At 52.7% G+C, this 13,787-nt stretch overlaps 5 protein-coding genes across 5 annotated transcripts; 2 read left to right on the top strand and 3 right to left on the bottom strand.

Moving 5' to 3' along the window:
* Positions 1-191: 191 nt before the first annotated feature.
* On the bottom strand, positions 192-506 carry NCS54_00431900 (Hypothetical protein; the record flags this gene model as incomplete). The annotated part of the gene is made up of 3 exons (XM_053149860.1): positions 192-232; positions 283-369; positions 422-506. The coding sequence occupies 3 exons, from the start codon at positions 504-506 to the stop codon at positions 192-194; spliced, it is 213 nt and encodes a 70-aa protein (XP_053005835.1).
* A 1,350-nt stretch (positions 507-1,856) lies between these two features.
* Positions 1,857-3,043, top strand: NCS54_00431800 (RRM domain-containing protein; the record flags this gene model as incomplete). The annotated part of the gene is made up of 3 exons (XM_053149859.1): positions 1,857-2,275; positions 2,329-2,885; positions 2,934-3,043. 3 exons carry the CDS (start codon positions 1,857-1,859, stop codon positions 3,041-3,043), a joined length of 1,086 nt encoding a protein of 361 aa, XP_053005834.1.
* A 1,604-nt stretch (positions 3,044-4,647) lies between these two features.
* NCS54_00431700 (Hypothetical protein) lies at positions 4,648-5,693 on the top strand (the record flags this gene model as incomplete). The annotated part of the gene is made up of 2 exons (XM_053149858.1): positions 4,648-4,749; positions 4,815-5,693. 2 exons carry the CDS (start codon positions 4,648-4,650, stop codon positions 5,691-5,693), a joined length of 981 nt encoding a protein of 326 aa, XP_053005833.1.
* A 711-nt stretch (positions 5,694-6,404) lies between these two features.
* Positions 6,405-7,594, bottom strand: NCS54_00431600 (Ubiquinone biosynthesis protein COQ4, mitochondrial; the record flags this gene model as incomplete). The annotated part of the gene is made up of 3 exons (XM_053149857.1): positions 6,405-6,490; positions 6,666-7,253; positions 7,300-7,594. 3 exons carry the CDS (start codon positions 7,592-7,594, stop codon positions 6,405-6,407), a joined length of 969 nt encoding a protein of 322 aa, XP_053005832.1.
* Positions 7,595-7,978: 384 nt separating this feature from the next.
* NCS54_00431500 (Hypothetical protein) lies at positions 7,979-9,487 on the bottom strand (the record flags this gene model as incomplete). Its single annotated transcript, XM_053149856.1, has 1 exon — positions 7,979-9,487. One exon carries the CDS (start codon positions 9,485-9,487, stop codon positions 7,979-7,981), a length of 1,509 nt encoding a protein of 502 aa, XP_053005831.1.
* Between the last annotated feature and the right edge of the window lie 4,300 nt (positions 9,488-13,787).

Below are 13,787 nucleotides of genomic sequence, written 5' to 3'. Positions count from 1 at the left end.
ATCGTCCTCACGGCGCTCGATCGAATTCCAGCGTAGTATGATGTCGCGTTCCCGCCATGATTCCGTTAAACTCCGCCCCATTGAAGGTACTCGCAACAAGAAAGGTTGTGTGACGCCCCAGCCACGCCATTTGCTAGTTGGGGATTATCGTAGAGTCGCCACCATCAGATTTCCACCCGTCGGTTGGTCGTTTATGCGCTGCCCACGAGAGCGTGGTTGAGGGGGATATGCACTGCAGTTGGGTTAGAGTAGAGTCGCATTGGGTGGTGATTGAGGACATACCCAGCTTAACAACGTAGCCGACAGCGCCCATGATGAGGAAGCCAACGCCAACGGCCTGGCAGAGTCGCAGGAACTCCTGCTGGTCGGCTAGAAGATGACAGTTAGTAAGAGACCGAACCAAGCGCAAAGAGAGGCGTACGCTTAGTGCATCGTCGCATGAACTGAACGCCGTCCTTGACGAACTCGGAGGGAACCTCGAGAAGCTCTTGAACCTGGTCGGACATTTTGGCGGGTGTTTGAAAGGAGAGGAGGTCGAAAAGACGATATTAAAGTAAGGTGAACGAAGAAGAATAGAGAGACGGCGGGTTCGTCAGTAGAAAAAGGGTCGTTGATGGGTCGCGTGAGTGGATGGGAGAAAGGAGAGTCAAAAAGGTCGAGAATGCGCAAAGGGGGCCTCTTTTGGTGATCCAGTAATGACAGCTGCCCCCCCGTGCGAACGACGTGTTAACAATAATTTCCAATTGGGGGAAGGCCAGATTTCCGAAAAGGCAGACGGGCCGGTAGATGTTCCGGGACAGAATCTGGACCTCACCAGCCACTGCCAGAACAACGGTTCTCCCCTGATGCCACCGCCTCAGCCCCAAAGAGTGGAGAGTCGCGGAAGCATGGAAAGTGGGGTTGAGCTGGTTGCCTGCGGCTTTCCCAGGCTATTTCCCCCAGACGCGAGCCGCTAGACGCCAGCTGCCGCCGGGGGGAGGCAGGAGGGAAGTCCTTTGCAGGTGTGCCGTGCCGTTTGGCTTTTGCTTGCGAAGCTCCTTCCCCGGAAAGAAGGCGCGAAGCTCTTTCTCCTCGCAACCTTGGGTTCTCGCAAAATCTCCATCAACTCTGCAACGCGAATCTCAGGCCCATCTTCAAGCGTTCTCTATCCTTTTCATTCTTTCCTTTCGAGTTTGCTTACTGGCGCTTTGATTCATTAAGCTAGTTCTTCCCGGTTCGACCTGGGTGAGCGTGCGCCGCGAGAGCCTGATTCAGACGGTGACGGAAGGGCCGACAACCAACGAACCGCGCGCCGCCGATTGAATAAATCGGACAGCCAGACGTCGACGGATCCCCAAGCGCAGTTTTCGGCGTCGAATCTGCCTGCGACCGAATCGCGATTGATCGCCGACCGAAGGAAGCGCTCGCAGAAGGAAAGGAGGAAGGTTGATCGGGCTAGACGGCATCCTCTATTCCACTGCTCCCCGCCTGTACCTGTGCCTTTGCCCAGGAGCTAGATATCGAGGATTGCGAGCACAGAGCTTCGTCCTCAAGATTGGATCCTTGAGTCGAGGATCGTCTTGTCTGGAGGTATCATCTGGACCTCAATCCATCCTGTCACCCGAGGAGTGTACGTATTGCAAGCTTCCAGTCCTGTTCATCTTTCATCATCACACTGGTGTTTCAAGGCCTCTGAGTCTTGGGGGGTGCGGTTTTTGGAAAACGGAGCGATCAGTGGCTGATGACCAAGTGTAAAGACCAGAGGCCGTCTCGTGTATCTCGCAGACTAATTATCATCTTTGACCAACCTCGCCCTCGTTGACCTTTAGATCGCTTGCAGGGCACTAACCTGTGCCTCGTGCATCGAATCGGCTAAGATGGCCGAAGAGGACTTTGAGATCGACTTTTACGGCGATGCCAACAACGAGCAGCAGCAGGATGACCAGCGCGGCGATGGTGGCCACCACGACCACCACCAGGATCACCACCATGACGACCACCGACGGGGTAGCCACGATGATCAGAACATGGATGAGCACCACCCGCAAGACAGCCATCGTGGTCAAAGCCACGACCCTGGCCATCACGGTTCCGGTTCCCAACAAGGGACCAAGCGAAAGCAGGAAGAAGATGGCCGGCCAGTTGACCAGGCTGCTACCACTTCAGTCATGATCTCCGAGTTGAATTGGTGGACCACGGACGATGACATTCGAGGATGGGCGCGACAAGCTGAGTGTGAAGACGAGCTCAAGGACATTACGTTCAGCGAGCACAAGGTCAACGGCAAGAGCAAGGGGTACGATTCTCATGGAATTGATGAGTTGGATGGAGTAACTGACCGTTTTCTAGCCAAGCATACGTCGAGTACTACTCACCTCAGGCGGCGACCGCATTCAAGCACACCGTCGAACAGATCATGGCCGAGAGCCAAGCTGGCCACAAGAAAATCAACTTGAGCTACTGGAACCCCAATGTGAACCCCTTCAAGACACTGCCCAAGGACGCCCCAGCCCGGGCCAAGGACCAGAACCGTTCATCGTCAGGTTCTTACAACGACCGCGGCAACAATATGGGTGGAAACTTTGGCGGCGGCTTCCGGGGAGGACGCGGCGGATATAACCGTGGCGGTATGAACCAGGGCAATTACAACAACCGCAACTATAACAACAACAATATGGGTGGCTTCAACCCCAACATGGGAGGTGGATTCAACGGACCCATGGGCGGCGGCAACTTTGGCGGTTTCAACAACCGGGGCGGCATGATGGGTGGAGGCATGCGCGGCGGCCCTGGTGGAATGCGAGGAGGTCGAGGAGGCATGATGGGTATGAACCCTATGGGCGGAATGCCTATGGGTATGCCCGGGAACATGGGAATGGGCATGATGGGTCCCAACGGGATGCCTGGTATGTCGAAACTCAGAGACTGTGATGGAGTATAGCTAACCCCTCTAGGTTTCCAAGGCATGCCTCCCAACTTCAACCCCGGCTTTGGCTTCAACCAGAACCAAGGCGGCGGTGATTGGGGCAACCCGCACGGTGCTAAGCGACCACGTCCAGAATAGAGCTGGCCGGGCGTTTGGTATGTTGATAGCGTCTTCACCGCACTCACAGTAGTGGAGCATGGCTAACTCTTCTAGGTCATGCGGTTAGAAGCTTCGACGCTGGTAGTGACTCGGCTTTTGTTTAGCCAGATCTCCGGCAACGACCGGGGCCCAAGGCGTGGGCATCTCGGACGACGGTAGGAAACCAGGACCAAAGAGCCTCGTCCGCGGTTGGTCGCCAGCCTCAAGATTGCTATAATGACTTTCTGGACCAGGATGCAGTCAAGGTTCCTCGTTTAATGCAACAACTAGTGGCGTCTTGATTCCGGGAAAGGAGTGAGTGGTATGCGAACGGACAAGTGTCGGGGAGGAGGCGATTCAGGAAAGAAAACTGGAGACGCGGCCTCTCTCAACTGTATCAATAGATTTAGGCATGTAAGGTTAGGCACAGGCGTAACAGAGCGTTTATTGACTTTGACTGGGTGTGTTGCCCATGGTTCATGCCTTGGTTGTGTATCCATGTTGTGAGGTGTTCATATGGTGTCACTGAAGTCAGAAGAGGGCTTCTACCTTCTTACGGATGGAAATGAGGATCCCAGAGAGCTCACTTCGCACCGGGCATTCGGAACTCTACCTGGACTGAGCTGGTACCTCATGCCTCTTGCGTCTGATAGAGAACTTGCCAAGGAGGTCACATCACGACACTTGCTTGAAAGATGTGGTAGATTGAAATAGGGCCATTCGGCTGTCAGGGGAGCGAACAGCAGGTATGACCAGCTGAGACTGAAACTAGATTCATGGTTTCTTCTCAAAACTCCTCAATGTGTGTTCATGATAGAGTGTGCTGAGCTCGCCCGGCCTTGATGAGACTTCCCGTCTGCTGACTTGAAGAAGGCAGGTCATGCAGGATTGAAGAAAAGAGGAAGTTGAATGGATATTTAACCCAATATAGATGGCGTGATTCTGCTCTGGCTGATCATGTTTCTGGACTGGTGGCTCTGTGCGTGCTTGTGTAATTCTGTTACACGACTCCTGCTGCAAAGGGAACTTGCTGGAAAGCTCGTGTACGCGTGAAACTCACAAACAATAGCCTCTAATCTTATAGTTACCACCCGGAATACGGCGTGTATTTGTTATACCGACTCAGCTATTGGTCGCGTATTCATTCCATTAGCAGGAGTAAACCTGCGGAGGGGCCTTTAGAAGTCTCGATGAATTGGTAAACAGGTACATTATGAACTATACAATGCTTTGGAGTTCTTTCTCCTAAGACTTCTAGTATTTTATATTATTAGTTTATGGAGATATTAGTGAGTTTGCGATGAGAAGTCTGGTGGCATGACGAATCGTTGGTGTGTCAAACCTCCTCGCCCCTTGAACCACAACCCAAATACGCCTCTAGGCTCCTCTTGTTAAGATGCCAAGAGAATATAAGTTGTTTATTACAGTAATCCACTGTTGTTGCCTGTTACTGTAGACTGTGACTGCTGCCTGAGGCTGGGCTTATGCTGGGCAGGTAAGCACCAAACCTCGCTTCGACAACCGTCTGACATGTCCAATCCTGTGCCTTGTGATTGTTTTGAGTTGCAAGTCTCTTGTTTTTGCCTTAAACTAGGCAAAGATAAATGTCATTCAAGGCCCCAATTCGAACACTTTCAAGGATTGCCCCTCGGCATCGCCTCTGTGGAATAATTGATCGTTTGGGGGCCGACGCATTGAGTCGCCGTGTGAGTCAGGCCGTGAATCCCTGACGGCTTATTCGCTACGATCGGAATTACTGACATTGAGGCAGCGTTTATCTCCTTCAAGACCTTATATATGTTCATCGCGTTGTTCTCCTCTCTTCGCTATCGAACCGCGAGCATTGTTCAACCTCAGACGGCACTCCACCATGGCTACAGAAGACGTCAACAAGGCCAACGTCCTCGAGGAGGCTCAAATCGACGAGACCAAGGATGTTCAAGACTCTGAGGAAGATTCTGACCCGGGCCCTATCTTCGAAAAATGGCGGCCGATGATTGATGCCATTGCTGATGGCACCAAGGAGGCCTTTCCAGCCAGCCCACCTTTTGACCCCTCTTCGCCCTCGACATTCCAGACCTACTGGCGAGGGGTCTTTACAAGTCTCAAGGATTCAGTTCTGAAGAACCAAGAGATCTCTCACTACCTGACCGAGCCGCCCGTCTCTACGTGTAGCGTGACCTTGTTCGACAATAGGCACGCACTCGGCTGTCCCTGTTGCCAATCCCCCTCGGAGCCCGCTATCGAGCTGGAGAACGAGAATGGCGTGACAAAGGAGGATTTCATGAACGCAATCATTAACACGATGTACGGCGAGGCGCTTCCCAAGGTGTTTATCGAGTCGGAGCCCATGTACCAAGAGGACGACGAGACAGACGACGCTGGTGATGATGTCGAGAGTGAAGATGGAAGCGAGGACGATGCACCAGAGACAGCCTCTTTCAAGAACGACTCGGGGGTACTAGTGTACACTTACGGCTGGATGAGTGCTGGCGGCAAAAAAGAGGGAGGGACGGTTATGTATGGGGATGAACCAGATATTATCCTGTACTGTTGCCCACCGGATGAGTTTGAGAAGAGGACGAAGAAGGGCGAGAAAGACTCCAAGGAACCTAAGGAACCTAAGGAAGCTAGGGAATCTAAGCTCTAGAGACGCCAATGACACTGGAAAGGAGGACCAGACTTGTCTAGACATTTGCAGGGAACTCTCAACTCAAAACGGCACCGTTGGCGGTTGCCTCTACTAATAATACTTTGACTTGAGGGTCAATCTACTTGATGCCCAATATATATTTGACCATTGAACACTTATTGACCGGGTTGGAGTGATGAGTGATGGAAAGTGTCTTGTAAATATCCGATAGAAGGTCTTGTTCCTGTATGATGCTGGGGGCGGACTAGAGGCTGAACCCATCAACTCCATGTGCGACCGCACAATCAGATCGGAATACTTGCTAGGATATTTATTCAACACCCTAAGTGAGCTCATGAGCCAAGGTATGTTACATGAAACATGAATACATTCTCACTCGTGTAATGCTCCGGCTTGTCTTTTGAAACGCAGAACCCGAGCCCCTGGATTGCAACAACTCTCTCGACGTTGAAACCACACGGGATTTGAAGAGCAAGGAACTTACTTGCTAGTCCAATATCTGAATTGCAATGCCATGACTCTTTTTGAGCAGATTGAGAACGATAGGTCGCAGTGTCGTTGGCGCCCACTGGCGCCATCACACTGTTGGTGTATACTCATTCTCATCACGAGGCAACTCGAAGCCGTTGCGATGACCACTTATTAGCACACACCATCAAACTTGGCCCTGGAGCCGCAAGCTCATCATCAGCCATTGAGCATCTCAATCTAAGTATAGATGCCAAGAGCTTCGTCATCTGGTGAGCCCTCGTCAGACATCTGCTCAGGACCACGACACACATGGGAGTAACCACCTACTGACTCCTAGCTCGCTCCACGAAATACTTGGGCGTCACCAGAATCACAGATATGTTACACTACAGTACAACTATACAAAGCTAATCAAGAGGGCGACGGGTACAAAGGGGTATCAAAACCCCCCCTCTCTCAGCTCCTTCAACCTCTTCTTCTCCTCCCTCTCCCTCTTACGAATACTCCTCATGTCCGGCGGCCTCTCAATCCCCAACTCCCTCCGCAGCTCATCCACGTCATCTTCCAACCTCTCCTCCCAAAACACGTTGATCACCTCCTTGGCCCTGGCACCGTTCTTGATCGCCCAGGGGAGGTAGATGCTCGCGAAGCGCTGCCTCTCGCTGCGCTTCATGGTCGCCGCTGCAAAGATGCTCAGCCCCGTCATGGGGAGGAGCGTGTTTGCGAATTCAAACGCCTTGAGCGCGACTTCACCCTCCCTCACGATCGGCAAGCCCGTGAGAGCATGGTAGAAATCGTGACACTCGCGGTACCGCTGCATGACGTACGCGCACTCCTCGTCGTCAATGTATCGCACCGCGGAGCGGGTGTCGGGCGACACGCCCTCGCGGTCGAGCCATCCGACGTAGGCGCGGCCGACCGTGTTCTCGGGGAGGGCGCGCAGGGCAGGGAGGGAGAGGGTCTTGGACGAGATGCGGGGGCGGGCGCGGAGGATGCGACGGCCGGTCGGGTCGGCGAGCATGGCGTCGCGGAGGCGGTAGATGAAGTATGGGGTTGCGGTGGCCTCGCCTGTGGCAGCGATGAGGTCTTTGACGAGTTAGCTAGAGTAATCAGAATGGTGTAGAGTGTATACCATGACGATACGGGTCGAAAAAGGACCACAGACTAGCCCCAATGGCCATTCCAGCCCGCTCAACCCTCGTCAGAGGCACATGGCCTGGATAATTTGGCGGGGGCCGGTTCAAGCTCGAGAAGCCGCGGTGAGAGCAAGAAACACAAGCTGTAGCACGCAGAAGGGTGTGGCCCTGTCGGGCAGACCCAATTGACCGCAGCCGTGGTAGAGCAGCCTCCATTGCGACGGGCAATCCGGCAACAGGTTGTAATGGTACGATGTAGAGGGCTGGTGGTGTTGATGGAGACATGGGCATCCGCCATGACTAAGCTCCCAACCCAAAATAGCAAACCAGACAACGTCACGCGAGAATAGCTTCACAAGGCAGCCGGTGAGCAATTGTTTATTTTGTTCTGATGGTTAGACTTACTTATGAGTCATAGGCCTTTGTCACTTGATCATTATTGTGGTCTGTTGGGCTCAGTCAAGGGCTGATGAGCAACCTCCGCCAACATCTTGATATGGCGCCTCTCCAGTTGAGATTGATATTTATTCAACACCAGACACGATCCTGATCCGCCTAGTAAGTGTAAGATATTGATCAAGGTTCCTAAAGTCACATCTCATGCCAATTTACCCAATCCAATATCAATCCGCTTCATAACGCTAGCCAAGTAAATCGTCAAGTGTGCTCCCAAGTTCAAGCCGAGTTCGCTACATCCGGCCCGTATGGCCTTTTCCGAGTAAGATATGTATTAAGGTGCATCAGTTTCTTGGGATTATACCCTGGTTCGAGCTGCATCGTTTCAATGAGGTCCCATCCCTCGACAGCGCCGCCAAACTCACCACCTCTGACCTTTTCCTCCACGCTGAGCCGCAATATGGTGACCTCTCGCAAGTCAGGGTAATCGCCGCCCACCAGCACACCACAAACTTCGTCGTTGACCTCCTGGAAGACATCGGGATAGTCGGCATCCGGGGAAAGGTAAAATTCGGAGTAGAGGCACAACGTCTCCAGTGTGAAGGGTAGGGCCTCGTTGAGTAGCAGCGTTTCCTCAAGCCCGTGGACGCCCACAAGGTTTTCCTTTGTGATACAGAGGTGCTTCAGGCGTGGCATGCTTTCCAGAGAGCCAATTCTCCCATAACAATGACGATGCTCTTCAAAGCCGTCGGTGTGTAAACCAAACTCGACTAGGTTCCGGCCGAGTTCCCTCAACGAGCGGCCAATGCTGGTCAGGTCGAATCCCCAGTCGATATCAAATCCTGCCTTGCGGACATTCCCGAGTGTGACGTAGAGGCTACGGAGATCCTTGCAGATGGCCAGGATGTGTCTGATTGTTGGGGCATCAATGATGGCCTCGGAGATGTCCAGACACTGGAGACGAATGGGAAAACTGGCCCAGAGCCTCGTCTCCTTCTCAAAGCCCAGCCAGTGGAAGCCTTGGGCTCGCAGTGTCCTGAGGTTAGGGTGAATCAAGACGCGCCTAAAGTCGGTGATGGGTGGGCTTGGCTCAATGGCCGAGTTGTAGCCGACTCCTCTCAGGCGCAACTCTTGCAGGTCTGGGAGATGGTTGGCATAGGTTTCTGACACGTTGCCGTAGGGCGTCTGCTCATCTTCGTTGCCAAAGAACTCGCTACAGTCGGCGTAGGCAAGTTCCTTCCGCTTGCCCAGACTTCCACCCAGCAGCCAGAACAAGGCTTTGGATGGGCAACTGTATGTGATGTCGACGAGTCTCACGTAGGGTGTCAGGGCCAGAATAAAACTTGTCAGGTTGTTTCTGTTGCGAGGGGTCATGTTGACGTAGGCACTGTGCATCTTCTTGTCCCAAAGTGTCTGGAAGGATTGAGGCATGTTGAGAGAGTCAAGATGTTCCTCGAGCATGTTGGAAAAACCGGCATCTCTTGGCCACTCGATATCATCGATGGCGATGGCCCTAACATTGAGACCGAAGTCGGGATGAGTAGCTAGGGTACGGGCGAGCTTGGCCTGGCGCTCGTGCTCATCGTCTCTAACGCCGGACACGATTATTCGGAAGAGCAGACCCTGAGCTACACGGTGAAATTGGCGAGATACGAGGGACAGAATTATCAGGATCTTGAGAGGATCGCGATTCATCCTGTCCCGAAGCAGAGTCCATTTTACATTGGGGATGGCGCATAGGAATCGAGAGAAGATGTCATGCCAGATCTCGTCGGGGAGGCGTATCATGGTAGGCAGCTTGTTGAAAGAGGCCGGGATCACTGAGAGGTAGGTAGGTTGGTTACCGTAGGTAGATAGAAGAGACAAGACGGAAAGAGAAGAGAAGAGAAGGGAAGAGGCAAATGATGTCGAAAAGACAAAAGCGAGAGGACTCGAGTCTAGTGCATGAGATGAGACGAGACGAGATTGAGTCAATTGTCTATGATTGACATGTTCCCAATCCGAGTCTGGTTGGTGGTGTAATGATGGAGGAGATGGGAAAGAGAAAAACCCCCGACTCGGCGGCGGCCAACAAGAATTAAAATATTATGAGCTTACCTCCAGCTGAGCTGTCAGTCACGTGGTGTGATTCTGCGAGAGAGAGAGAAACGGGAAGGATGGATTGAGGCAAGGAGAGGTCGGATCATGGCCTGGTTCGCTCGTTGGACCGCCTCGACTGGCAAACACGTCGGTCAGGCAGGTGCAGTGCAGGTCAGGTCGCGGGGGCGGCTCGCGCGGGCGTCGGGACTGGGACTGGGACTGGGACTGGGATTGGCACTGGGATTGGCACTGAGATGGATGGGTGTTTGATTGGGGACGATTCTGTCATAATATGCGTGTCTTATAACGGGTAACGTCCTAGTATTGGTCCGTACAGTATACGTATGTATGTAGGTTGGTTACATGCCAGCCAGCCAGCCAGGTAGGCAGGCTGCGTACATGCGTTGCGTGAGAGAAGAGAGATTGTTGAAGTGAGGAGAAGTGCAGAAACAACAACTGCAATGCAGGCAGAGCCAAGCAGGCCAGAACCTTCTGATATGGGGGGCCTGGATACATCTGCCGATGGTACGGTATCAAGTACCCCGGACTGGCTGTCAGACGGGACGGACGGGATGGGAACGGATGCAGAACTAAAACCGGCTGAATGGTTCAAGCATCCAATTATTGTTGTTGGGGCTTGAGCTGCGAGACCAAAAGCTGGCGTTATACCCTTGCAAGAGGGGAACCGGAGGAATAATGCCGGTGGATGGAGGGTGACAGTGGGAGTGGCAGTGGCAGTGACAGAGACATAGACAGAGACAGACAGCCCAGCCTGAAGATACCCTCCATGTTTGACGCGGTGGAAACAAAAGAAAAGAATCACAACAATCTGATTTATCGTTTATCGGGTGCAGCTGGTGTCAGGCTGACTGAGGAGTTGTTTCACCCTGCAACCATACTTTGAATGAATGGCATGACTCCTCCCTCACTCTGCCACTCATTCCCCCTTGCTCCCCGCCCAAGCATGACACCCAATATGTATCTCCCGACCATGGATGGATGGATGTGATGCGATGCGATGGCTGAAATCACCTCCTCCTCCTCCTGCGCGACTGCGCCCTTCGAACAGAAAAAAGAAAGGAATGGCGACCGGGTCCCCGGACGCCGGCCAAGATCCAGATTCATCCCGTTAATGCTTCCCGCCTCCGCCGAGTCCAACAAACGCCCGCCTCCGACGTGTACGTGTACGTGCGTATGTGTGTGTGCACACACCGAATCAGCCGCTTGGCTGGCTGATGTACCGTAGTATTTGGCCACCTGGAAAGGCGTCAAGATGGTCAGCCGCATGCCTGGGCAGGTTGATCGGTTGGGGATGCGGCTTGACATCCTTGGAGCCAGCGGACGGTGCGTGAGATGATGGATACATCATGTTGGAATACGGCTCGCAGCCTTGAACAATGACTCTCGTGTATCAGGAGTGCACACATTGAGAAAACTACAACAGACCTGACTCTCTGTTTGTATCTTTGAGCCATTCACCCGAGAGCCTCGTGGCGTCTGTTTGATGGCTGTAACCTGGAGGTACTGTGGCTCAACCTGCCGACCAGGCTGTGACCAACGATGCCCAAGTTTCCTCCCAACATCGTGATAAAGTTGAATATAATTACAAAGGGTTGAAGTAAACGGACCGCGTGTTTGATTGGCTTCCAAATGACACCGGATACTTGCAGATCAAGGCCTCGAGTCGCATGTGGTTCTACGGCTGACTACATATTCGCGGCTCTTTGGCCCTTGTGCTACATCGGGTGGTTGCACGATTCCGAGAATAGACTTTGAATGCCTAGACGGGAAGTCAATGCGAAACCTTGTGCCTCGTCAAGGTTTAGGCACAATGGTGTTGTGTTGGCTATGGTTAATTCACCGATACTCTCGAGCCCCGTGAACAGAAGAAAGGCTGCACACAACCCTATTCTTAGTTCAGTCAAAGTGTAACTACAGGGTTAGCATGCAATGGCAAAGTTTCATATGAAAATATGATGAGCCTTTGAGGGCCTGTCAACAAAGGTTTCCTCTGACGCTCTTGCCCTCGACAAGTACTTAAAGACCATCTGGACGAGGGCAACCCGTCCGGAACCCATTTCTCTCAACCATCCATCTCAGACCAGACCTTGAACCAACTCAATCGGAGATTCCTTGATAGGGAACATGATCTTCTTTCTGAAGACAGGCCGCCGAGCCCCGTGTTCCGAGCCATAAAGAGAACCGACCCCGGTTTCGGCAACACTTCTCCCACGGAGGCCGTACTCGACACCGTTGATTGGCATCATGCTTTGGACTTCCATGGCAACCAAGAATGCGGAACGAATCAACATTACATATCAAATGGAAAAGGGTTTGATAGCCTGGTCCTCGATTGACGTGTGTGAGCCTGGGAACCTAAGATCTTCCAGCCCGTACGAGCTCAGAGGATTGTGGTAAGGGAGGGGAAGCTTTCTTGAGCGCGTTTACAAGATACACCTGGACATATGCATTAGCACCTATGACTGACATGGACCCGTTTCGACTACTCCTGGAGCTCGAAGATCGCCGCCCTCGCTGCCCCCGTCAGTCATGGCATCAGTGGCTCCCCGGATCTCTCTTCGAGTCACTCGTTTTCTCCTCATGCTTCTGGAGATACTCGCCACGGTACACCTGCGAGGAGCAAAAGGCCCGGCTCATCCTCTGGTACAGCTGGTATCTTGCGTGGCAGGAATGGGGCATCTGAGCCTGGCATGAGCGTTGGAGATACCGTGGTCAACAGACGCTCCCTAGATGAAGCGCTCATAAACAGGCACCACCTGCGATGTACAACCGCAACCAAAGCCAGCGCCAGAACCCTCAAGACATCCCCACCTTTGTGGATAACACAGCGACGCCAACAGGGCCTTTGACGCCCTGTGTACGCCTTGGACAGGCCGCTCAGCAGCCCATGGCCACCCAGGATGCCATCGTCCCAGCTTCAAGCCTGAGTATATGCTAGGTTCGGCGAGCCCGTTGCGAGTGAAGGATGGCCCTGGTCATCTTCACCCAGTATCACACTTCTGAGTTGGATAAATATCTGAGATCGGAGCCTCCTGGACGCGCTCATACATGTGGACTGTAACAAACAGACACTCGAGTTGAAATCCAAGCCACGGGCCCCAACGTTGGGAAACATCTTGCGATCTTCCGGCTCAGTTAACCCATCAAGGGCCGGGCTTCAACTATAACAACGAACACATTGTCAACACATCATAGCATCATACCCCAATGCTAACACAATGGCCTTTTTTATATCTTTTCTTCTCAGCCTTTCTGCTGCCCGCAGTAGAAGACTCATACCTAGCTGCATCATAAAAGGTTAAACCTCTCAGGGGGTATTTAACTGCTCTAACCTCCGTACGAGAAAAGTGAGTCAACCTGTCAGGAGGAGTACGGCGAGGATCAGGTCGATTAGAGCTTGAATGCAACATCTCGGCAAATTGCCAAACTTTGGTTGGCACACATCAACTTTGAACACAATGGAGAAACATCTTGCATTCAAGGATGCCACTACCACCAAGCGAAAGGGTCGAACCCAACTTGAGTTGTGGGCAGCAGACCTTGCTGAGATCTTTGACCTTTTCAAGTAGAGTGCTGGAGGGCAATTCGGTCATCTGGAGAGGTGATGCCGATTCTCAGGCCGGCGGCATGGTCGCGTTCAGTTTGGATCAGTTGGCATCTCCAATGGATCCGACTTCTTAACTCGGGCCGTGCCGACTGGATCGACTGGACTCTTGGTGAGGATGGTGTTGACCCCATCATCAGTCCCAGCGTAATAAATATAGACCTTGTCCGTCCAGGAACCAACCACCGAGACCTCCCTCAGTGTCCTCCAATAGCACTTCCAGTAAATGTTGTCATCAATCGCCTATCGATGAGCTCCCGCCGTGTCCACCCCCTGAATCCTTTGGTAGGTGTTTGGGTATGACCTGCAACTATACCTGTACTTCCTCTTACCTATATCCTATGTGGTGAATCGACCCTTAGTAGTTCTTATCATTGGGGTGTA

The sequence above is a fragment of the Fusarium falciforme genome, chromosome 3, assembly GCF_026873545.1.
Source record: "Fusarium falciforme chromosome 3, complete sequence".
NCBI lineage: Eukaryota > Fungi > Ascomycota > Sordariomycetes > Hypocreales > Nectriaceae > Fusarium > Fusarium falciforme.
This window is presented reverse-complemented; position numbering and strand designations above follow the sequence as displayed.